Raw genomic sequence first — 23,810 nt, 5'->3', positions numbered from 1 at the left:
TGTTCTCCCTCTACTGCTGAAGGCAGCAATGCATCTGAATGCCAGTTGCTGGGGATTGCAGGGGAAGATGATGCTCTTGTGTTAAGGTCTTCCTTGCAGGATTCCCTCAGACATCTGAACAGTCACTGAGAGAACAGGATGCTGGACCAGATGGGCCAATGGTCTGATTCAGCAGGCTCTTCTTATGTGACATCCTTCTGATTAAATCTGCATTGTCTTGCTTTGTACAACCATCTCCCCTTGGCCCAAGCAAGCAATATTTGTGGAGAATGTCTGCCTTTCAAGTACATGTCAGAAGCAGCTATGGAAAACAGCTTGCAAAAAGTTGTCTATTAGGAGGAAAGCACACTAAAATGCAGAGAAATCTCCATAAGGATTTCTTTTGTTTGTTTGTTTTTAAAGCAAACTGATATGGATACTGTATGTGACAAACTGGACTTAAGACTGGGGGCAGGGTGAGAAACAGAGGAAAACTGAACAGACAGATTTATCCAACCTTACTCTCAGGGAAGTGTGTGCAAGACAGCAAACTTTAGGGAACGCCAGGTGCAGGCAGCCAGGGGGATCGTGGCCTGATTAGAACACTTCTTATTTAGGACAGAAGTGTGACAACATGGAGCAATGGAGAGCAGGAGAACAGGAAAGGAAATGCCATCACCCACCTAATGAAAGTGCTGCATCATAAACATCCATCCAAGCTGAAAGGCCAGTCTCCCCACTCGGTGACCTCTTCTCAGATGCTAAGGTCACTGCTGGCTTCTGGGAAAATCCAATTGCTCACTTGTCACACACAGATAGGAAGCAGCAGCTCCTGCAAAGGAGAGAATGTTTTCTTGAAATGCAACTGGGAGGAAGAGGAAGTTAGAAAGGAAGCTTTTGATGTTGTCATTTAATGCAGCTATCCAGAATGATGAAAACTGAGTGGCATCTCCAGATCAGGCTGGGAGAGACACCCTGTCTATGAAACCATGGAGAGATGCTGCAAGTCGGTGTATGCAGTACTGAGCTAGATAGACTTCAGTGGACTGGCTCCATATGAGGCAGCTTGCCATGTTCTTATTTAATTCAGTTCTTTATTTAGAACCATGAGGACTAGAATCTTACTTTATTTTGAGGGGAAAGAATACAGTTCATTGGTGGAGCATACATTTTGCATTCAGAAGGTCTCAGGTTCGGTCCTTGGCAGCATTTCCAGGTAGGACTGAAGAAAAACTCTCCATCTGAAATCCTGAGAGCTATTGTCAGGGAGGACAATAGGCAGCTTCCTATGTGAAGAAATGAAGAGTGCATTTTAAGCCTAGGCTAAATCTTGGAGCTCAAAGTGAGTTTGACACACACACACACACACACACACACACTGAGATGCTTTTCACTGATTTTCCTAGACAACACCCTCCAATGTTTGCTGGTGGAGGGGAGGAGAGAAAGAGATCAGATCCATGAGCCTCATGCACCTACATTGTTTCTCATACTTCCAGCAACTCTGTATTGACACACACACACACACACACGCGCGCGCGCGCACACACACACACACACACACACACACCATAGACCAGACCAGACCACAAAGAATGCACTTGTCTTTGGGTATCAGATCTCCAGGAGTTGACGGAAGGGCTTCCTTTTGCTGCCATTGCATTTCTGATGCATCTGGCTGAATGAGCCTGTAAGGGAATCTGGCCCAGAGAACCAAGTAAGAGCCAAAGTCAGCATCAGGTCAGAAAAGGAAAGAAACCCTATTCACACTTAAAAGGAGGGGGGCATACCATAATTCACTTTTCAAAACAATGGGTTGTGTGCACTAATGCTACTCAGAGTAGACCCACTGAAAATAATGGACAGAGCTAACTTGGGTCTGTACATTTCATTGGGGCTACTCTCCATGGAACTTCACTGGATACATCCCAGTTTGGAAAATGAAACACAGCCATCCTTTGAAATGTGCACTTCTCTGAATTTTGCAATGCAATTCTGTGGCCCCAAATGTATATACTAGAGTAAAGTGTGCATAAAAATGCAGACATTGGTGAAAACAGCATGCAAGGATCAATGCTGGTCTTTGATTGTAACAGTAAAGAGTTGATTTGAGCACACAGAAATGCATCATTATAGGAAATGGCCTTGCAAAAATGTGTTTCTTAGGCAACATTGCCTACATAACATTTATATTAGGATAAATTCACACCCGAATGCTAATGATTATTTTAAAAAATGAAAATTGCAAATGACATGGAAATGTGAAGATATGAATGTAAGATTGGAAAAATCAGAAACTGGGAGAAAGCCCCAAACTCACAGATTCACCCACCTCAAGTACTGGAAATCATGGATTACATCTGTCCAGTGGCAGAGAGAAGGAGATTTTGACAGGTACGCTTTTTGTAACTGCTATGAGGTGACAAGATACTGTAATCCTCTCTTTTCTGAAACCCCAAGTCACCTTGAGAATATTTTTAGACCTGTAACAAATGAAACAACAACCCTGGTATGTCATCTTTTAGGGAACGAGGGTTGCTTTGGAGGAATATTTGCTCCAGTTTGGAAGGAGAAAAAGTGAAGCTTAGACCATGGATGCAGAGTTTGCCGGTTAAGCTTCTCTTTCCAGGCAGCGTTAGCAGGGCTTTTTTTTTTTCCTTAAAAAAAGAGAGAGAGAGAGAGAGATAAAATCCATCCAGTCTACTTCAATTGCCTCTGATAATGTCCATGGAGAATTAAAGCCAATTAAGGCAAGGGGGAAATGGAGAGCGACAAAGCCTTTGGCCCAGGAAAGGAGGAGGGGTGGTGGACACAAGGAGGGGGTCAATGCCACAATCCAATTTCCCAACCACTAAATGCAATTAAGTGGGAATTACTTACCCTATTTGCCTAGGAGGGCCAGCCTATAAATTGAAATGACCCAATCACTTCTTTTCTATTTGAGGATGCAAACCGCAAGGATGAAGCAGAAGCCGAGACCCTCCTGCCTGACTCTCAAGCTCCGGGAAGTGGCCTCCATGTATTTCACAGGGGTGGCCATCTTCCTGGTCATCTTGGTGGTTGCTCTGCAAGGCACAGATCCGAGGGAGAGTGGCTTCCTCTACAGGGTGTCCCTGGACCCTCAAGGCCTCCTGGAGCTCTCATGGAACATCAGCTACCCACTGCAGGAGGTGTATTTCCAGATCCTGGTCAAGGAGCTCAAATATGGGATCCTTTTCGGCATGTCCGACCGAGGAGGCTTTCAGAACGCTGATCTGGCTGTCCTCTGGAGTGATGGACGCCAGTCCTACTTCGCAGTAAGTCTGTTGCTAGGCTTCGTCCTGCATTTGGGCTTGGGACCACGAAGACTTTTCCCTTCTGCTTTAGGGAATGAGGTTTAACATGAGTCTGGGTTAGGGGATTGAGGGAAGCACTTTCTCTGCATGCAGAAGGTTCAGTCCCAAAAATACCCCTGCTGAAAACCCTGGAGAGCCACTGCCGATCAAGTGTAGACAATACTGAGTTAGATGGAACAGTGGTTTGACTTGGTATAATACGTCTTCCCATGTTCTCATTTAACTCAACCTATACAGATACATGAGGGCTCAGATCCTACTTTCATTTTTAGATGAAAAAGCTCAGTGGTCAACCATCTGCTCTGCATGCAGAATGTCCCCGGTTCAATCCCCAATGGCATCTCCAGATACGGCTAGGAGAGAAAGACCCCGGAGCCTGAAATCTCTGAGAGCTGCTGCTGGTCCGTCTGAGCAATATTGAGCTAGATGGACCAGCAGTCTGACTTGATAAAAGATGTTTTCTCATGTTCATATTTCTTTGAGCACAGTATCTTGTGTTCATTGACCTTTCCCCACTATCAGTTAATGAGCAGATCATTTGTATTCAAAAAATTGCACTGTGGGAGAGAAAATTTCATTGAAATTGCAAGGTGGGGAGTTCTGGGTTTTTACCATGCTTACTTTATTCCAGCTGAATCCCCAAGGAAGATGTTTCAGAAAAGAGCATTCATCGCTTGGTTTTCCATGCCTGCTAAGCACTTTTTGTTTAAGCAATCCTCCTCAAACATGTACTTTTATTATGCACATCTGTTTTGAAAAACTGTTTTCACTATATTCTGCGAATTTTGTTACTCTTCCTTGCTTTAAAAACCTGTCCTAATGGCTACTGGAAGGTGATAGACTCCCTTCATTGGAGGATTTTAAGCAGAGGTCAGATGGCCATCCATCAGGGATTCTTTAGCTGTGATTCCTGTGTTGCAGCATGACCCTTGAGGTGCCTTCCAGCTGTACAATTCTATGATTCCATTGTTCTTTTTTCAGTGAATACTTTATACCCTTTTATGTTGACTGCTTAGATATTATTTATTTTTTAAGGCTTTTTATAAATCTTGCCAAATACATAGAGGCAACTCCTCCCTCGTAGGCTTTTTTCAGATCAAGAAGCACAGAAAGCCAGGGAGGTGGTAGAAAGCTGGAGAAAGATTTACAGGAAAGAATAGGCACACACTCCATTCTTACAGTGATGCCAAAAGCTCAAAACCCCTGTGGTGAAGGTGCTTGCAAAGATGAACCCTGCAGCCTGCAGGATTGAATCCACTCACCAACTGGGAGGCAGAGGGTCTGTTTTTGCTGTGATCTCCTTCCTGACCAATGTCAGCACCTGAAAGCCTCAGATCACTCTGGACAGCCTGACCAAGCATGATCCAGGGTGGTCTTCTTGACGTGTGCCAGGATCCTATTGAATTGGCCTGATTCAGTTCAGGAGTTGGCTGGATCCATTGGGGGCTGGAGCCCATTTGGGCAGAGCCAAAGACAGGCAGAGTCACATGATGCCTCCCCTGGTAGCACAGAAGGTAGTAGGTGGTCCCAGACAGGGAGAACCACACCGTGATTGGTTGTAAGTCAGACAACAGGCATGTGGGGGCTAGGTGTGGGCAGGTTGCTGGGGCAGGTTGCAGCACCCTACCAGCCCCAGAGTATGTCACAGAGTAAGCCTGTTAGTAAATCACACAGTTCAAAGTTGGCATTAACGCTTTACTAGCAAAAACATGTTCTTTATGGACTTGGCTGTCAGGTCTAATGAGCACAGCAGCTCATTCCCTGTACGTCTTATTCCAGGTCCCTGCCTCCCCACAGCCGTCTATGGTTCCTCTTCTCCAGAGCTTATTCCAAGCAATCAGAGACTGTGCCTATGTGCTCCACCCATTTTATGTCTCTTCTGGTTCTGGGAGTCAGGTGGGGTAGCTTGTTGCAGCAGGAGGGGGACACACCCATGACTTTTCACCAGCCTGACTCCTCTCTGCCTCTTGGCTTCCCTACTTCCACTCACCTGCTTCCGCTTCTGCCTCTGATTCTGGACTTCTCTCTGCTACAGACTCCGCCAGCTCACTACGTCCTGTTACCTCTTCAGCTTCTGACACCTCCTCTTCTCTATCTTTTCCCTCTTCTCCCTCTGACCACTCATCATTTTCCACCTCCACTCCCAGGGCTCTGAGCCTTCTTTCCTTGGTGGCTTCCCAGCTCTTCCTCCCACCATTCCTCTGCGTCCAGTCAGTCCGTGACAGGGTACCAGCCTCCACTAGAGCACAGCCCTGTTCTAAAGAAATCTTAAGAATGACTGGAGGACAAGGGGGGAAAACTGAAGCCTCTTTCAAAGCAGGAGAAAACTCTTAAGAATCTGGAAGACAGATTTTGGCAAAACTGTCTGTCATATATGATCTGTTGTGGGATGTTCCCCCCCCCCCTTACCTGCAGGATGCCTGGAGCGATCAGGATGAGCGACTCCACATGGATCCTCAGCAGAACTACAGACTTATCAGTGCTCATCAAACGGTTGAGGGCCTCTCCCTGCTCTTTAAAAGGGCTTTCAGCACATGTGACCCCAAGGACTATCTCATTGAGGTAAAAAACTCTTCGCCTCCTGGGGTGGGCTTAAGATTTATTGAGCACCATTAGAATAGTTGCTGAGCACTGTTGAGAAGAAAACAGTCCTCCCACAATATTAAGCAGCAAGGGAAAGCTGCACATCAGTTCGAAAAGTTGTAATTTTTCCCAATTGCATGTCATTTTTTCAATCTAGGCTGATGCCAAACATACAAATATACCACTTGAGGCAGCTATAATCTGCTCTGTAAGCATCTTCTGGAAATTTATTTATTCTTCCTTTATTTTCTAAAAAGTTATATACAACTGTGTCATAAAAATATGTCAAAGAAGCTGCAGCAGCAGAACCATAAAGCCCTACAAAAACAACAACAAAAAAGTTAAAACGGGCATCAATGAACTATTGTGGAAGGATGTGTTCTTAACTGCATGGATAGGTCTTGCGGAACAGAAATGTTTTCAGCAACTGTTTAAAGGTTTAGCACAGAAGATGCCTACTGAATTGTTATTAGTAGAGACTGGGCTGATGACACTAAATGCTCAGTTTCTCATTGTTGTCAGATGCGTCATGCCAATCTAGGGAACAACCAACAATGTTCCTGCAGATGATCTCAGAGATTAAAGTGTTCAGGACAGGGTGCCAACTTGAATAGAATATTGTGGGGGCCCAGATAAGCCCCACCCCACATAACTGATCACATGATGCAGTGCACACACATCATTTGAATGGGAATGCCCATCAATTTTGTGGGGGCTGGCACCCTCAAATATTTTATAGTGGAGGCAGAAGCCCCCATGGCCACTAGGAGCTAGCTCCTTGTTCAGGAGGTCCCTGAGGTACCCCAGATCTAAGCTGCTCAGGGCTTTATAAATTCATACAAGAATCTTGAACCTGTCTCTGTCGTAAATGGGCAGCCATCACTGCTGTTTTGGCGTCACATGTTGTTGACCAAATGCCTCCATCAGCAGTCTAGCTGCAGCATTCTGCACCAGCTGGAGCTTCTGACCCAAGGGCAGTTGCTCTGCTGCTCAGTTCTGGTCCTTCCTGATGGATGTGCCTTCTGTCTTCCCTTCTAGGATGGCACTGTACATCTTATCTATGGGATCCTGGAGAAACCGGTCCCCACCCTCCAAGCCATCAATGTCTCAGCCCTCCTCTGGAAAGGCCTGCAACGTGTCCAGCTACTGAAACCCATCATCAGGATCCCACCCCTGCCTGGTGACCTGAAGACCATGGAAATAAGAGCTGTTGACGTGGAGATCCCCAGCCAGGAGACAACTTACTGGTGCTTCATCCAGGAGCTCCCAGAGGACTTCCCAAAGCATCACATTGTCATGGTGGGTGGAAGAAAGTACAGCATCTTTCTCCCAACTTCATAGACTTTGACTCCTTTTCTTTCATTTCCCTCCAATCCTTTTACCTTTTTAATATCTATAACAGGGGTTATGAAAAAGGTATGTCATTTTTTCTCTGTGGCAACCTCCAGGAGCCAATGGTAGGTGGAGTCACAGGTTAATAGAGGTGTAAGAGGCCAGGGTGCGCTGTGTGTGTGTGTGTGTGTGTGTGTGAGAGAGAGAGAGAGAGAGAGAGAGAGAGAGAGAGAGAGAGAGACCCATTACTATTTCTGCAGTAGGGTCCCTGTCTCTAGGATCATAGCACCACCCAAAGGGGAGCCTTTTAGCCACTGAGAAGGAATTTTTCTCACCCTTTGCATCAATTGGAGACCATCAGAATGAAGGAAGGTTGAGTCAGCCACAAACTATGGTCTCCTAGGCGCCCTCTGAAGAAAGTGCATGGGAAGAACTTTGAGGAGTTGTTCTGTACACTCCAAAGCTAAACACTTAGGAGTACTTGAAAGATGATTTGAGGAGTTCTGTTAGGTGTCATGGAACTTTAAGGAAAACCCCACTTAAGAATGCTGTACAGTGATACCTCGGGTTACAGACACTTCAGGTTACAGACACTTCAGGTTACAGACTCTGCTAACCCAGAAATAGTACCTTGGGTTAAGAACTTTGCTTCAGGATGAGAACAGAAATCGCACGGCGGCAGCGGGAGGCCGCATTAGCTAAAGTGGTACCTCAGGTTAAGAACAGTTTCAGGTTACGAACGGACCTCCGGAACGAATTAAGTTCTTAACCCGAGGTACCACTATATATTGGAGTACTCCAAATTATTTGCCTGTGTTGTGCCTGCACAGAAAATAGTAGATCCAGTCAAAAGGCAACACACACAGATCTGCACTGATTGTTGGAATGCATTTCTAATTATTATTAGTGTATGGATTATTCTGAAATCTTAGAAGGTTGCATAATCTTATGATGGGTGGTGGTGTCTGTGACTATCTTGAATGAATTTGTCACTATGCTGCTGGAGGCAATGGGGGGGTAATGGTTGGGGCTCATTTCTTTGTAGAGGCAAGCTCTCAGTGATTCCATCTGTGCAAGCCAGAGGTTTCTGCATATGCCTCTATACCTTTCTCCATGCAGAAAAGCAAGAGACATCTTCACAGCTCAATTGCATATTCTACACTGACAAAAGCACTTGTGGAAGAGACCAGAGAGGGCTGGTAAGAGTATGCCCTGGGTAGCAGCTCTGAGGGTCAGATCCAGGGCTGACTCGGTGTAAGCTCAGTTCCCCAGCTCAGTCCAGATCTCCACCCCAAAGTGGCCTGGCTTTGTCCGAATCCAGTGCACAGCTCCAATTAAGAGGAGGGTAGGCCTCAAGAAAAGGGATGCAGGTGGCGCTGTGGGTTAAACCACAGAGCCTAGGACTTGCCGATCAGAAGGTCGGCGGTTCGAATCCCTGCAACGGGGTGAGCTCCCATTGCTTGGTCCCTGCTCCTGCCAACCTAGCAGTTCCAAAGCACATCAAAGTGCAAGTAGATAAATAGTACCGTTCCGGTGGGAAGGTAAACGGCGTTTCCGTGCGCAGCTCTGGTTTGCCAGAAGTGGCTTAGTCATGCTGGCCACATGACCCGGAAGCTGTATGCCGGCTCCCTCGGCCAATAAAGCGAGATGAGCACCACAACCCCAGAGTCGGTCACGACTGGACCTGATGGTCAGGGGTCCCTTTACCTTCAGGCCCGAAGAATTCCATCTCCACCTTTTTTTATATTTCAAGTCTCTCCTTCCTTTCAGCACTGTTACACTTTCTGCTATGGGAGGGTTTGTAGGAGCTGCAGAACTGCCCACCCCCACCCCCACCCTCCCAACAGGATGAGAGCGAAATCTGAGAATCGAGCTAATGAGGGGGAAAGTCAATCAGCCTAGAGGGCAATTCCTGCAGAATTCCTTAGTCATCAGCTATGGAGAGCTGTTAGTCAGACCCTGTCACCTTGCAGGTTACAAGAGAGGTAGGAGGGGGAGGGGGGAAGGAAAGCCATGACTCAGCAGATCTCAAAGTCACAGCTGTCCATATAGCAACCCACACCCCCACAAGGTGGTTAGGGAAAGAAGAGGAAAAAGGGAAGTGTGAGTTTTAAACAGCAATCCCTCTTCACAGGGAGCTCTTGAAATTGTAGCTCTGAGGGGGACATAGGGGGTCTCTTAATAACTCTCAGCCCCTTAAGAAGCTACATCTCCCATAATCCTTTGTGGTAAGCCATGGCTGTTTATCATAGCACTTTAAATGTATGGTGTATGTGTGGCCTTTCACTGTTTTGTTTCATTTTGTTCTTTTCAAATGCTACATCCATTGTCTCCCAAAGCCTAGATCTAAAGACAGCGCTGAGGATGATCAGTGGCAGACACGGCTTTCTCCCCCTCCTCATTTAATCTCTACAACTCTGTGAGGGAGGATAGGCTGAAAGGAAGAGACTGGCTTCCAAGGTCACCAAGTGAACTTCATGGCCAATGGAGGGATTTGAACCCTGGTCTCTCCCAAATCCTAGACCACTCTAACCACCACACCACACTGATTCTCTTTGCAGTATGAACCGGTCATCACAGAGGGGAACGAAGCTATTGTCCACCACATGGAGGTCTTCCAGTGCGCGGCCAATTTCAACACCTTCCCACACTACAATGGGCCCTGCGACTCCAAGATGAAGCCAGAACGCCTGAACTACTGCCGGCACGTGCTTGCCGCCTGGGCAATGGGTGCACAGGTGTGTCAGATCGGGATAGCTGCCCAATACAGGGCTGGGGCAGAAGTTTCTTCCCATTCCATTCTCTTTGAACTGTTTCCCATCAGTTAATGGAAATGAATTCATGCAACTTTCCAGTGACCCCCACAAAACGGGCATCTTCCACTATTGCCCATGTATTGTGGGATGACCTTTCACTCTGCCTGATAGGCAGCAGCAACAAACACCTTCAGACATCCTGGAAAGAGATCATTGGGGGCTACTAGCTTTCCAAAATGAGTATCGCGACACATTAGTGTGTCGGCTACAATGTGTAGGTATGCCACGTGAATGCTCCCTGTGCTCCTCCTGGGGCTGGAAAGTTTAACCTCCTGTTTGCTAGGAAAACTGAATTACTGTGTCGCGAAATGATGCATGTCTAAAAACAGTGTCGCCAGCTTGAAACATTTGGAAAGCTCTGGGCTAGGGCTTTCCCTTTCTGCATTGCAGGTTTCCAAAAGTCATGCGCTCTGCCTGATACTCCCTCCTTGGGGGTCAGCATCAGAATTGCAATATTGGGGTGGGGGGCATGATGATGATGACCATCCATCTGGTTAACTCTCCCTCCCCTGTCCTTCTTATAGGCTTTTTACTACCCAGAGGATGCAGGGCTTGCATTTGGGGGCCCTGGTTCTTCCAAGTTTATGCGGCTGGAAATCCATTACCACAATCCCCTGGAACTCAAAGGTAAACAAAACTTTGGTGGTAGTGGTGTTAAGACTTATTAGTCACTTGTTATCTAAAAGGTCTACATGTGACTTACATTTGAAACATGAACACCGCCCTGTGATTGTCCGATGAAGGGTTGTATTATTTATTTAATTTATTAAATAAATAATAAGCAATATTATCAAGGGTCTGGAATGAGGATAGGGGACCCCTGGCATCACAGAATTACATGTGAAAAGCATCTAGTGGTCTCAATAGACCACAAGCTTCACATGAGTCAGTAGCATGATGCAGCAGCAAAAAAGTGAATGCTATCCTAGGCTGCATCAACAGTAGTGTCTGGATCAAGTGAAGTAACGGTGCCACTCTATTCTGCCTTGGTCAGACCCCAGTTGGAGTACTATGTCCAGTTCTAGGTGCCACAATGTAAGAAAGATGCTGGAACACTTGCAGAGGAGGGCGATCAAAATGATAAAGGGTCTGGAAACCAAGCCCTATGGAGAACAGTTGAGGGAGTTGGGCATGTTTAGCCTGGAGAGGAGGAGACTGAGAGGAGATATGATAGCCATCTTCAAATATCTAAAGGATTGTCACATGGAAGGTGAAGCAAGCTTGTTTTTTCCTCCTCTGGAGGCTACAACCTGAAACAATGAATTCAAATGACAGGAACTTTCTGGTGGTAATATCTGTTCAACAGTGGGATGGACTCCCACAGACTCAGAGGGTGGTGGGCTCTCCTTCTTTGGATGTTCTTAAACAGAGGTTGGATTGGCATCTGTTAGGTGTTATTTCACTGTGATTCTTGCATTGGAGGGAGTTGGATTAGATCATTCCTTGACAGGGGGGCGGGATGGGGTAGGCTGCTTATGCATCCCTCAAACCTCAGAGAAGAGACTTTGTGGCTGCTGTTTCCTCCCCACCCTCCCCCAAATGCCACTAGCTGCTTGGCTGAGCTTACAAGGCTGAGAATGAAAAGGTGCCTCTTAAAATAATGAGCGAAGGGGCAGCCTCTCCTGCTTCTACCACATTTTGTGACAGCAAGCTGGCTTCAGGGAGGTGTGGGGAGAGGGATAAGAAAATGCAAAGTGGCTGCATTTCCATAAACACAAAGTTGCCTGCTCCTTGACTTCCTCTGAGTATTTTTAGAAAGCCCCAGCATCTGTGCTGCTCAACAGTCACAGGGTGTTGGGAAGCAACTCATCTATAAATAATGGGGTTTGGTTCTTTCTGTTGAACCAACACCTCCTTCATTTATTCTTAACCATCTGTTGTGCCCAGTTTGGAGACAGGGACATAAAAGGAGATGGATGTCCTGGCCAAAATCAGATTATCTTCCTTTATGGCTTTAACATGGGGATTAGGAAACTAGCCAGTTTGGGTCTGATCTCGAGAGTCAAAAACCTCTGAAAATGAGTTACCGAGAACTGCAAGTGGTGAGAGTGTTGCTCTTGCACTCAGGTCCTGCTTGGACTCCAATTGGAGCATCTTGTTGGCTGACTACTGCTGGATAGCCCAGTTGGTTGGAGTGTGGTTTTGATAACACCAAGGTCACAGGTTCAATACCCATAAGGGACAGCTGCCTATTCCTGCATTGCCAGGGTTGGATTAGATGATCCTCAGGATCCCTTCCAGCTCTATGCTTCTGTGAGAACAGGATGCTAAACTAGATGCTTCCCCCTTTGACCTGGTGCAGCAGCCAGGCTCTTCTCATTTTCTTCTTCAACTGTGGGGGAGGTAAACATCTTTTTAGAGTGCTCTTCTCAACTGGCTTAGCAGTGAGGATGGCAGAGATTATGTTGGCAAGTATGAAGTGGGCTCATTTTGATGGGGGCACCTACTGGGCATGAGAACAGCCCAGCCCCAAGATTGGCCAGCAACATGTTCTTCTGATGCTTCTTCCATCATCAGTCCTGCTATGAGAAAAGAATAAGATGCAGTTATGGATTTCCTGCTGGTTCAGAAGGAGCACACACACAATGAGCAGAACATCTGGAGTCAAGATGAGGTCAGAGGGGGCTGATGAGGGGGCATGTATCACAGGACTGCAAGTTCTGAAAGCCTTTCCCCCACCATCCTTCTCCATCTAGTATGCAGTTTGCAGGATGTCAGGTGCCCAGAGGGGCCATTAAACAGCAGTGACATTTCAAGCAAACTCAGAGGGGCCCAAGACAGCAGATTCTACTTGGATTGGCTGCTAATTACGGCCCCAGGCAGAGAAAGATATTACATCACCCACTATGGTGTGTGTACAGCTCATAATCCCTGAGTTATGAAAGAAGCAGGTTTGTTTATAAGGTGTTCTTAAAGTTAGTAGGTATGGAGTTTGGATTAGTAGTAGTAGTATTTCACAACATATTAGTGACTTCTTTTTTACAAAACAATAAAAAATACCTGCAATAAATAGATACCCCATAACATTAAAAACAAAGGAGAGAAAAATCTAAAACTCATCTATATTTTTGAAAGGCAGGACTGCAACATCCCACTCACTGATGGAAGCCACAGATTAAATAATAACATTTTTAAAGCAACCACAACTAAAACATTCAGGGTATTCCCACACACACATCAAACCTAATCCCAGATCCATATGTATTTTAAAATATATCCATAAGAACATAACATAAAAGCATGAGAATAGTTCTGCTGGATCAGGCCAAAGGGGGTGCATCTAAGCCCTGTTAGCTCAGAGGCCACACAAAAACCCCCAATGGGAAGCCTATAAGCAAGAGCTGAGCTCAACATTACCCTCCCTTCCTGCAGTTTCTGGCAACTGGTATTCAGCAGCACTCTGCCTTCAGCGGTAGAGGCAGAGCACAGCCTTTGTGGCTAGCAAGCATTGGTAGTCTTCCATGCGTTTGTCAATTCCTCTTTTAAAGCCATCCAAGCTTATGGCCCTCACTGCCTCTTATGGGAGTGAGTTCCACAGTTTAACAATGTGATGTGTGAGCTCCATAGCAAGGGTAGAATCATCAGACCATGCCATGTAAGGCTTAATTCATTTCCAATATATGCTGCCTATACCTATGAAGATGATCATGGAGACAGCCTTGTTCTACACCCAACACTGAAGGCTGTTCTGCAACTCTCGTTAAGATGAGCTTCTTCTTCTTTTCAAACTTTGACAGGTCGCCGTGATTCCTCAGGGATCCGCTTGTATTACACAGCCTCTCTCCGGCCTTACAATGCAGGGATCATGGAGCTGGGCTTGGTCTACACACCGGTGATGGCCATTCCACCAGGCGAAACACACTTCCACCTGACCGGCTACTGCACTGATAAATGCACTCAGCTGGTGAGCAGGGGCATAGCGGTGTGTGTGTGTGTGTGAGCTGTCACCCGGGCACAGTTTTGTGGGGGGGTTGAATCAAGGCGCCCTCCTCCGCCGTGAGCTCTTGCCTCCTTCTCAGCACCCTCCAGCTGGAGGGTGACTGAGCAGGATACAACAGGCACGCGCCCTGATCCCTGCTAGCCCAGTGCTGCTTTTGCTATGGCGCTGCTCACAGGGGCCAGGGCACATGCCTGTTGCATCCTTCTCAGCCACCATCCCATCCCAAAAGCTGGAGGGCGTAGGGAGAAAGACACAACAAATTACGGGCACTCTCCCTATAAGCAGCGCTGCTCTCAAAAGCAGCACTAGGCTTGCAGGGGCCAGGGAACAGGCCTGCTCACCGCACCCCATGAGCCCAGTGTCATTTTTTTGAGAGTCTTGCAAAGTGACATTGGACTTGCAGGGCGCTGGGAGTGTGCCCCGCTTTGAAGCAGTGGGTCGGGGTCGCTCTGGCAGCTGGCCCCGCCCACAGCCTTGCCCCCATGGTGCAGGCAGGGAACATCCACCGCTGCTGGTGAGTATGTTTACCTTAAGGCAAGCATAGCCAACGAGGCACACAGAGAGCTAGCTGCCTTCTACTGAGTCAGACCAATGGTCCGCTGAGCTCAGTAGTGTCTAAGCACACTGGCAGCAGCTCTGTGGGGTTTCAGGCAGGGGGCAATCCCAGACCTGGGGTCTTCTTCTTGCAAAGCACCTGCTCTAGGACTGAGCTGTGGCCCTGCACCAACAAATAAAGTATGATTCTAGTCCTCATGGTTCTGAATAAAGGGCTTGTATAAAGTCAGAGCAACAAAGTCAGTAATATCTACACTGGCCAACAGCAGCTCTCCAGGGTTTCTGGCAGAGGCCTCCCTTGGCCCTACTTGGCAATGCCATTAGGGGTTGAACTTGGGACCTTCTGCATGCAAAGCAGATGCTCCACCCCTGAGCTATTTCCCTTCCCCAGAATCATGACCTGTGTCCAAACCAGGGGAAAAACAATGCCAGTTCTAGATATTGTGTAGTGAAACCACTACATGAGACAAATTGCAGTTAGCCCTTTTTTGGTGTTCCACGTTGATTTCTAATAACTGAGTAGCCACCTTCCCTTCCACTTCAAAGCATTTGCCATTCGCGATTCAATTCTCTGGGCCACAAATATTTGTGCGACCTGTCTTGCCAGGCACTGCCACCTTCTGGGATCCACATCTTTGCTTCCCAACTTCACACCCACCTGACAGGGAGGAGCGTGGAGACGGTGTTGTCGAGAGAAGGGAGAGAAGAGGAAATTGTCAACATCGACAAGCACTACAGCCCTCACTTCCAGGTACAGCTTTGATAGTCATTATATACAGACTATGTACCTCTCTCGCCCTGAGCTAGCCACTGTGATCCACACGACCGTCTCCTCCAAACTTGATTATTGTAACTCACTCTATGTGGGGCTACCCTTGAGACGGACCCAGAAACTCCAGCAGGTGCAGAATGCCATGGCGAGACTCCTTATGGGGTCCTCGCCACGGGATCACATTCACCTGGTGCTATACCAGCTGCACTGGCTCCTGGTGGTGTACAGGATCAGGTTTAAGGTGTTGGTTTTAACCTTTAAAGCCCTATAAGGCCTAGGACCCTCATACCTACAGGACCACCTCTCCTGGTATGTCACACGGAGGACCCTTAAGGTCTTCAAACAAAAACACCTTCAAGGTCCCGGGCCACAGGGAAGTTAGGCTGGCCTCAACCAGAGCCAGGGCATTTTCAGCTGTCACAAGAGACTAGGGCCCTACGGAACTTGACCTCTTTCCGCAGGGCCTGCAAGACAGAGCTGTTCCACCAGGCCTTTGTCCAAGGCACAATCTGATCCCCTCCTTTGGTAATCCTCACAGAACTCTAGCCCAATGGTTGCCATTAATTTGATTCTGAATTGATTTTAGAATGAATTGATTTTATAATGTATTTCAATTAATTGATTGTGATTTTATGTAAACTGTGTTAGCTGCTCTGAGCCCGACTTTGGCTGGGGAGGGCGGGATTTAAATAAATTATTATTATTATTATTAAATATTCAGCTGTGATTCGTACCTTGCAAGGGTTGGACTAGATGGCGCATTGGGTCCCCTCCCAACTCTACAATTCTAAGATTCCAATGCATTTTAAAATAAGCCTAGAGTGCCCTGCAGTTAAGGGACAGAGGTTCTCTACCCTGCCAAGCAATATCTCTCACCCTCAAAGCCTTCCATCACATTTCCCTTCCACCTCAGTTACCCTCTGCTTACCTGTACATCTCTCTACTCCTGTCTCCTGCTTTATTTTAGGAGATCCGTATGTTAAAGAAAATTGTGACTGTTTTCCCGGTAAGCACATGTCTAAATGATGTTTTGTTTAATCCTTCATAGGAGTTTTTTTGGGGGGGCACTCTGCAACCTTATTATTCATTAATAATGCCCATCAGTCCTAGGGATATGGATGAGGATAACCCTCTGAGTGATGGGGTAAACTCCAAAGGTTATACACACACCAAAAGAGTTTCCCTTTGGGTCAGTCCTTTGGGATGTGACAACAGCTGCTCCAACTGAGTGCTTGGTTGTAGATGGCCTTGCCTCTAGGCAAGGGATTTGAGCAGGTGCATGTGGGGGGAAGAGATTTGACCAGGCTTCCAAGCAAGAGATGGAATTTTAGGGACCTCTGTTGTTGCAAGAGCATGAGTTGTTGCTGGCATCAACCTGTCTCAGGAGACAATGGAGTGCACCTCTGGGGTGAAGTCAAACCACTGTGTTAGCAGCACAGAAGTTACTCCCCTGGGGTTCAAAGCCTGGGCAGTGTGAATGGAGGTCCTGGGCTGCTGACACAACAAGACCACCCTCTCAGCCTCGCTGATGTCGTCCAAAGGAAAGCAGAGCAATACGTTTGGCACCAGCTTGGCTACAGGAGTTGCCAGAAGGAGACGTACAAGACGCCATCCTTCAAGACTCCACTCTGTATTTGTATAGAGTTTACTCCTTGGCCTTTTCTTCTCCTGAAGATATCCCACAAGGCAGTGGAGGTTTAAGATCAGAGTTTTCCTTCTCTCCTACATGGGCTCCCTTCCCAGGTTGGAAAGCCCCACCTGCCCATCACTTCCCTCTACAGTGCATTCAGAAACTGCCTTCTTGACCACTGGGCCTACTGTTGGTCTCATCTGCTTAATCTGCTGGAGCCTGTCTTCACAGGCAGGGAGAGTCCCTCACACACCAGGAGCTTGTGACCCATCGGCTCCCCTCACCTGGTTTAGCAGGCCAGTTGAAGCTGTTCCTGGGGTGTGGCCGCTGTCATATGCTGACAGCTTCTAGGAGCCGCAGGTGAGAGCTAAGTGCAGGGTGGGGACCAAAGGTGGACAAATTACCCCTGAAAGATCATGACATGTCTCTAATCAGAGGAACTGCCCCTTCCCTAACACTCCATGTGCTGCTCATAAGTACATACCCAGTGTGATTGGTGAGTTTGCTGCAATTTTGCTATTTTATATTCCTTGTTGCTTGTCTTGTATTTAAATACTTTTACTGAGTCTCTTTCATATTGACTGGCCCATCTATCTCAGTGTCCTCTGCACTGACTGGCAGCAGCTCTCCAGGGTTTCAGGCAGGGATTCTTGAACGTTACATGAGTGGAGGCACCAGATGGCATGGCGTGGATCCCTGCCACTTTTTCTCTTGCTGCAGAGCCCTGGTGTCACAGATGTACAGGCCCAGCTGGTCATTCTCCCCAGAAGGAACTCTGTTGAAAAGCATTAGCGTCCCAAGAGGAAGTGAGGGCAGGTGATGCAGACACCAGCTCTCTGGCGCTTTTCTGTTTATTTCCAGGGTTTTCTCTTCACACAGACTGCCTTTTTGGCTGGGGCACTCAGCTATCCAAACATGACAAATTGAACAGATATAAGACAAAAAGGGATGGAGAGGAAAATATGCACAGAAACCCTGTATGGGTGAGAATAGGAGACAGGGAAGTGTGATTTAGCTGGAAGAGATAAGGACATAAGAGGAGCCCAGCTGGATCAGGCAAAAAGGCCCTTCCAGCCCAGCATCCTGCTCTCACTTATGTCCATTTACTATAGGACTGCAGAACCCCAAGCCTGGGGCCCAAATGCAACTCTTCAGTCCTTTCTGTCTGACCCTTGCAACTCTCACCAGCCACACCCCTCAACAGCTTGGCTTCACACCCTCCCTGAGTGTTTTTGCATGACTGTAAATATGTCCTTGAACTCTGATAATGCCACTTGCTTGCCTGGAAGGAGGATTGAGAAAGGAGTGTGTGTGTGTGTGTGTGTGTATGTGTAAACTAACCTACTGCACATGGGTAAAATTCAAATCCATTCACCTGCCCACTTTCACCTTTGTCACCACTCACCACAGCCATATGACCTCCAAAAAGTTGCCCATTAGAGAATGCAGCCCTCAGGCTGAAAAGCTCCCTGCTCCCAATCCAGTTTCAAATATGTGTTTTTCTACCAACAGGGTGATGTTCTCAGAACCACCTGCATGTACAACACTGAAGACAGGACTAAGGCAACTGTGGTGAGCATCTCTGGATAGGTTCTGGGATACAGTATGGATTTGTGCCACTTGTGAAGATATGTAAAAACCCAAAAGCCAAAGGGGTGCTGCCTTCGTTTTCTGTCTAACACTGCATATGACATACAAAACCAGAACGAAGTACTCGAAATAAACAGTAGTACAAATTCCCACTCTTAATCTGCATAGTTTATAGACACCCTTTTGCAGAATGTGGATTGCTTGATCGTGTAACTTTTTAATATTGCATTTTGTAACATGGAACACTATGATTTTTGGCCTCCTTCTGAAACTGGGTGAGGGTGTAATCCAAGTGAGACCATGTCTACTTAGAAAGAAGTCCTGTTGGATTGAATGGGGTTTACTCCCAAATGATATAGGATCTGAGCCTTGGCCACCAAGGGCATGGAATGAAGGAAAGACTATGGAATGTGGGAGTTTGGGTTTGGTGTGCAATGGGACAGGCCTCCCTCATGGGAGGAATCAACAGAGCTGGGTCCCTCCATTCACATCATCTTCTCAATTTCTGCAACCTACAGGGCGGTTTTGGCATTATGGAAGAGATGTGCGTGAACTACATCCACTACTACCCCCAGACAGAGTTGGAGCTGTGTAAGAGCGCCATAGATTTGGGCTACCTCCATCGCTATTTTAATCTAGTAAACAGGTAATGCATTGTAATTGCCCTAATGTGAGATCATTAACTGAGGGACAAACTGGCTTGCTGGAGGCTCCACCAAAATGGTCTCTGGTAGGGCTACCTTGACCCAAACTGGGCTGATGCAGAGAAAACCCAACCCAGCTTGAATCCAGACCCAGAATCAATTTGTGGGACAGGGCTAAAGTTTAATTAGGGTTATTTAAAGCCTAATTTGACATACGACCAACAGGGGTTGGTCCTACCTGTAGATACCATTGGGGACGGAACCTCTTGTATGCAAAGCAGCTGCTCTGCTCTACTGAACTATCACTCTGCCCCTTAAAATAAAGCAAGATTCTGGTCCCCAGAATTCTGAAGGAAGGACTGAGTTTAATAGGAACATAGAAAGCTGCCTTATATTGAATCAGATCCTTGGTCCATCTAGCTCAGTTTTGTCCACTCTGACTGGCAGTGGCTTTTGGGGATTTTAGGCAGGGAGTCTTTTCCCAGCTCCACCTGCAGATTCTAGGTATTGAACCTGGAACCTTCTGCAGGTGCTGTACTACTAAGCTGTTTTTGATGTTATGAGGCTTTGCCTTTTTCTCTTCTTCCCTCCCTGAGACAAGAGTTTTCTCCTTCTGGCAGATTTAACGATGAGGATGTCTGCACATGCCCAGAGACCTCTGTCACAGAGCAATTTGCTTCTGTCCCTTGGAATTCTTTCAACAGAGATGTCCTGAAGTCCCTGTATGACTTTGCCCCGATTTCTATGCATTGTAATAAATCCTCAGCAGTGCTTTTCCCGGTATGTATAGCAATGAGGAACTTTGGGGGAAGCTGGGGGAAGTGGACAGAGAAATCAAAGGTGTTTTACCAATTCCTTGGTCTGTGCTGGGTTTCTTTGTCAACGAACACAAGGGCTAATATCTAAGTGAACTATTGGAATTAATGGGTCTACTCCACAGGTTTATTCAGATCCTGGGCACGTTGCATCGGTTTTCTCGATTGTAAAACCAGCGTTTCTGTCCTGTTCTAATGTTCCTTTCATGTGGCAGTACTTGTGGCATTATGAAGCTGTGGCTTTTTTTACCACAGTGGCTTTTTTGATCTAGCCCAAACCCCTACAATACATGTCATGCTGAATGTCATTCACACCACTGGGTGTGGCATGACATAAAGATGAACATCATTGGACAACGCCAATACTCCCCACCCCTTCTGCACATGCAAGCTTCTGTTCCCCCACATCTTCCCCTTACAAACAGCAGGATGGAATTGTAATATGGTATAACTGCTTAAAATTTCATCACTTTACTCCCACAATTTTCTGGGTTAAGGGGGTTGCAAATAGATTTTTTTTCCTGGAATCAAATAACATGGAAATGAGTGCTAATCTTCTGCTATATTCTGCCAGATTTCAGGAAGTGGTTTTTACTTAATTTGAAAGCGCAAATATAATGTGCAAAATAATAGTTTGGGGGAATGGAATAAAGCGTTGTTTGAATGTAGCCCACAACTAATGTTGGGCAAGTTGGTCTTGTCCATTAATTTCAATAGGTCTACTCTGAGTAGGGCTAGCATTGGATACAACCCATTACATTCTTTTTTCATGATGAAGACAAGTGGAACAATTTCCCCTCCTCCCTGCCAAGTATTATTTTGCCCTGTTTTGCATTGCATGCATATTATTATTCACAACTGCCTAATTTTCTCCCCATTGCATTGCCCATCCAAAGGCACAGGAACGTGTTTCTAAGTAGTAATGCAGACCTGAATGGCCACAGCGCATTGCCTATGCCTGAAGGTCTACAGCTAGCACAACTGGAGACTCCTCTGGAGCAACAGATTTATGCTTTTCATATCAGAAGTGCAAAATTCCATGGGTATTTCTCGGTGACATTGAATATAAAGCACCAAACACACATACATACACGCACCCCAGCTCTCAGGGCATCCCAGGAGAAAAAAATGTGCCTTTTTGACTGTCTATTTTAGACGCTTTCAGCCCAAAGATAGGTCTCATAGAAAGTGACAATGAATAATCTTGGCCAGGAGGGACATGTGATGAGCAGCCTTCATCACTGAAGACCTTTGCTTCTGTAGTTGGACTTTAAAAGTAATCACCCAAACTGTTTAAGTCATAAATAGAAGGATTGAATCCATTTTATGAAGGGGAAGTTCTTGGATTTGGAGGACAGTGCAAGGCTAGGGAAACTTTTGTATGATCTACCAAGGCAAGGCCTACTAGGGATGACTCAGAACTCCACATCTGCTGATGCCTGGAATCCATGTGGTCTCTAGGGGCAAGAGGGGGCCTCCACCCAATTCCACATGCAGAATCTTAACTTCAGTCCTGGTGACTCCATTGCATCTGAGGACAGCAGGCTGGTTTAGAGGGTGTAGGTCAAACCATCGGCTTGCCACTGCTTCCTGCACATTCCTCCTGAGGCTACTGCCTCACTCTGCTGAATGATAAGACCAGATTTGCATTCTGGAATGGAATCAGGAATCTGTCGCACTGTGAGAAGACCATACCTAAAGAAAATTGGGCTGCTCCAAGCCTCTTTCCCTGAGTTTGGCATTGGATGGTTGAACTCACTCCAGAGTTTTGGACCTGTTCTGCTATTCATCCCTCTTTTTTTGGCATCTAGTTCCCAAAGAAGTGGGATAATGAACAAAAGGCTTAGAGTTGAGAGGTCAAGCACATGGCCCTGATTGTGCAGAAAGTTCAGTCCTCACCATAAAACACTTAAAGGACTGGAAGTTAAGAAATGCCTTTGAAAGCAACTATCTTATCAGGACAGAGTTGGGGGAATAACTTCTTCACACAGCACATAGTTAAACTATGGAACTCACTCCCACAGGGAGACAGTGATGGCCACCAACCTAGATGGTTTTTATAAGAAGTTTAGACAAATTAATAGTGAAGGCTATTGATGGCTACAAGCCAGGATGACTAAGCTCTGACTCCTGAGGCAACAATGGAAGCAGCAATGCTTCTGAGTACCAGTTGCAGGAAACACGGGGAGATGGCTCTTGTGCTCACAGCCTGTGTATGGGTTTCCCACAGGCATCTGGGTGGCTGCTGTAAGAACAGGATGCTAGCTTGAGGCAGTAGGGCTTGCCATATGGAGGTCTACTGTGATAGCAGAACTTCCATGACCAGGGATAGTCTACTTCTGAATGCCAGTTTTAGGGAACCATAAAAAGGGAGGGTTGCTGTTGTGCTCAGGTCCTGCTTGTGGGCTTCCCATAATGGACATCTAGTTGGTCACTGAAAGAACAGGATGCTGAACTAGATGAGCCACTGGCCTGATCCAGGAAGCACTTCTTATGTTCTAAACTGTATTGGGTGGGGGCAACATTGGCTGTAATTAGAGTTGACACTAAACAGCAGCTAAAGGCAACTGACATGGCTAAATCCTTTGAAGATGGATGGCGGCTAACAGATTATAATAATAATAATAATAATAATTTATTATTTATACCCCGCCCATCTGGCTGGGCCTCCCCAGCCACTCTGGGCGGCTTCCATAAAAACCAAAAACACAGTAAAATATCACACGTTAAAAACTTCCCTGAACAGGGCTGCCTTAAGATGTCTTCTGAATGTCAGGTAGTTGTTTATCGCTTTGACATCTGCTGGAAGGGCGTTCCACAGGGCAGGCGCCACTACCAAGAAGGCCCTCTGCCTGGTTCCCTGTAGCTTTGCTTCTCGCAATGAGGGAACCGCCAGAAGGCCCTCGGCGCTGGACCTCAGCGTCCGGGCAGAATGATGGGGGTGGAGATGCTCCTTCAGGTATACTGGACCGAGGCCGTTTAGGGCTTTAAAGGTCAGCACCAACACTTTGAATTGTGCTCGGAAACGTACTGGGAGCCAATGTAGGTCTTTCAAGACCGGTGTTATATGGTCTCGGCGGCCGCCCCCAGTCACCAGTCTAGCTGCCACATTCTGGAATCCTGACAAGACAAGATTGAGGTGGAATCCTGACAAGACAGAAGTGCTGTTTCTGGGGTACAGGAGGCGGGCGGGTGTGGAGGACTCTTTGGTCCTGAATGGGGTAACTGTGCCCCTGAAGGACCAGGTGCGCAGCCTGGGAGTCATTCTGGACTCACAGCTGTCCATGGAGGCGCAGGTCAATTCTGTGTCCAGGGCAGCTGTTTATCAGCTCCACCTGGTATGCAGGCTGAGACCCTACCTGCCCGCAGACTGTCTCGCCAGAGTGGTGCATGCTCTAGTTATCTCTCGCTTGGACTGCTGCAATGCGCTCTATCTGCGGCTACCTTTGAAGGTTACCTGGAAACTACAACTAATCCAGAATGCAGCAGCTAGACTGGTGACTGGGAGCGGCTGCCGAGACCATATAACACCGGTCTTGAAAGGCCTACACTGGCTCCCAGTACGTTTCCAAGCACAATTCAAAGTGTTGGTGCTGACCTTTAAAACCCTAAACAGCCTTGGTCCAGTATACCTGAAGGAGCGTCTCCACCTCCATCGTTCTGCCCGGACATTGAGGTCCAGCACTGAGGGCCTTCTGGCGGTTCCCTTGCTGCAAGAAGCCAAGTTGCAGGGAACCAGGCAGAGGGCCTTCTCAGTAGTGGTACCTGCCCTGTGGAATGCCCTCCCACCAGATGTCAAAGAGAAAAATAACTACCAAA

General features: G+C 46.9%; 1 protein-coding gene across 2 annotated transcripts in view; it reads left to right on the top strand.

Moving 5' to 3' along the window:
- Window positions 1–23,810, top strand: part of DBH (dopamine beta-hydroxylase) — a 41,737-nt gene that overhangs the window by 15,988 nt on the left and 1,939 nt on the right. The window contains exons 2-12 of one of the 2 annotated variants that reach the window (XM_083596407.1): window positions 2,924–3,275; window positions 5,730–5,876; window positions 6,936–7,196; window positions 9,791–9,967; window positions 10,570–10,672; window positions 13,783–13,949; window positions 15,148–15,291; window positions 16,280–16,318; window positions 18,455–18,514; window positions 19,051–19,178; window positions 19,797–19,956. In XM_083596407.1, coding sequence (XP_083452533.1) covers window positions 2,925–3,275; window positions 5,730–5,876; window positions 6,936–7,196; window positions 9,791–9,967; window positions 10,570–10,672; window positions 13,783–13,949; window positions 15,148–15,291; window positions 16,280–16,318; window positions 18,455–18,514; window positions 19,051–19,178; window positions 19,797–19,956 — 1,737 coding nt within the window. In that variant the 5' untranslated portion in view covers window position 2,924. Of the gene's footprint in view, window positions 1–2,879; window positions 3,276–5,729; window positions 5,877–6,935; window positions 7,197–9,790; window positions 9,968–10,569; window positions 10,673–13,782; window positions 13,950–15,147; window positions 15,292–16,279; window positions 16,319–18,454; window positions 18,515–19,050; window positions 19,179–19,796; window positions 19,957–23,810 lie in introns of those variants that run through there. The other variant, XM_083596406.1, reaches the window with a different exon arrangement.

Source organism: Podarcis filfolensis (genome assembly GCF_964270895.1).
Source record: "Podarcis filfolensis genome assembly, chromosome: Z".
Classification (NCBI taxonomy): Eukaryota; Metazoa; Chordata; class Lepidosauria; order Squamata; family Lacertidae; genus Podarcis; species Podarcis filfolensis.
Note: the sequence above shows the minus strand (reverse complement) of the source record. Positions and strands in the feature narration are given on the sequence as shown.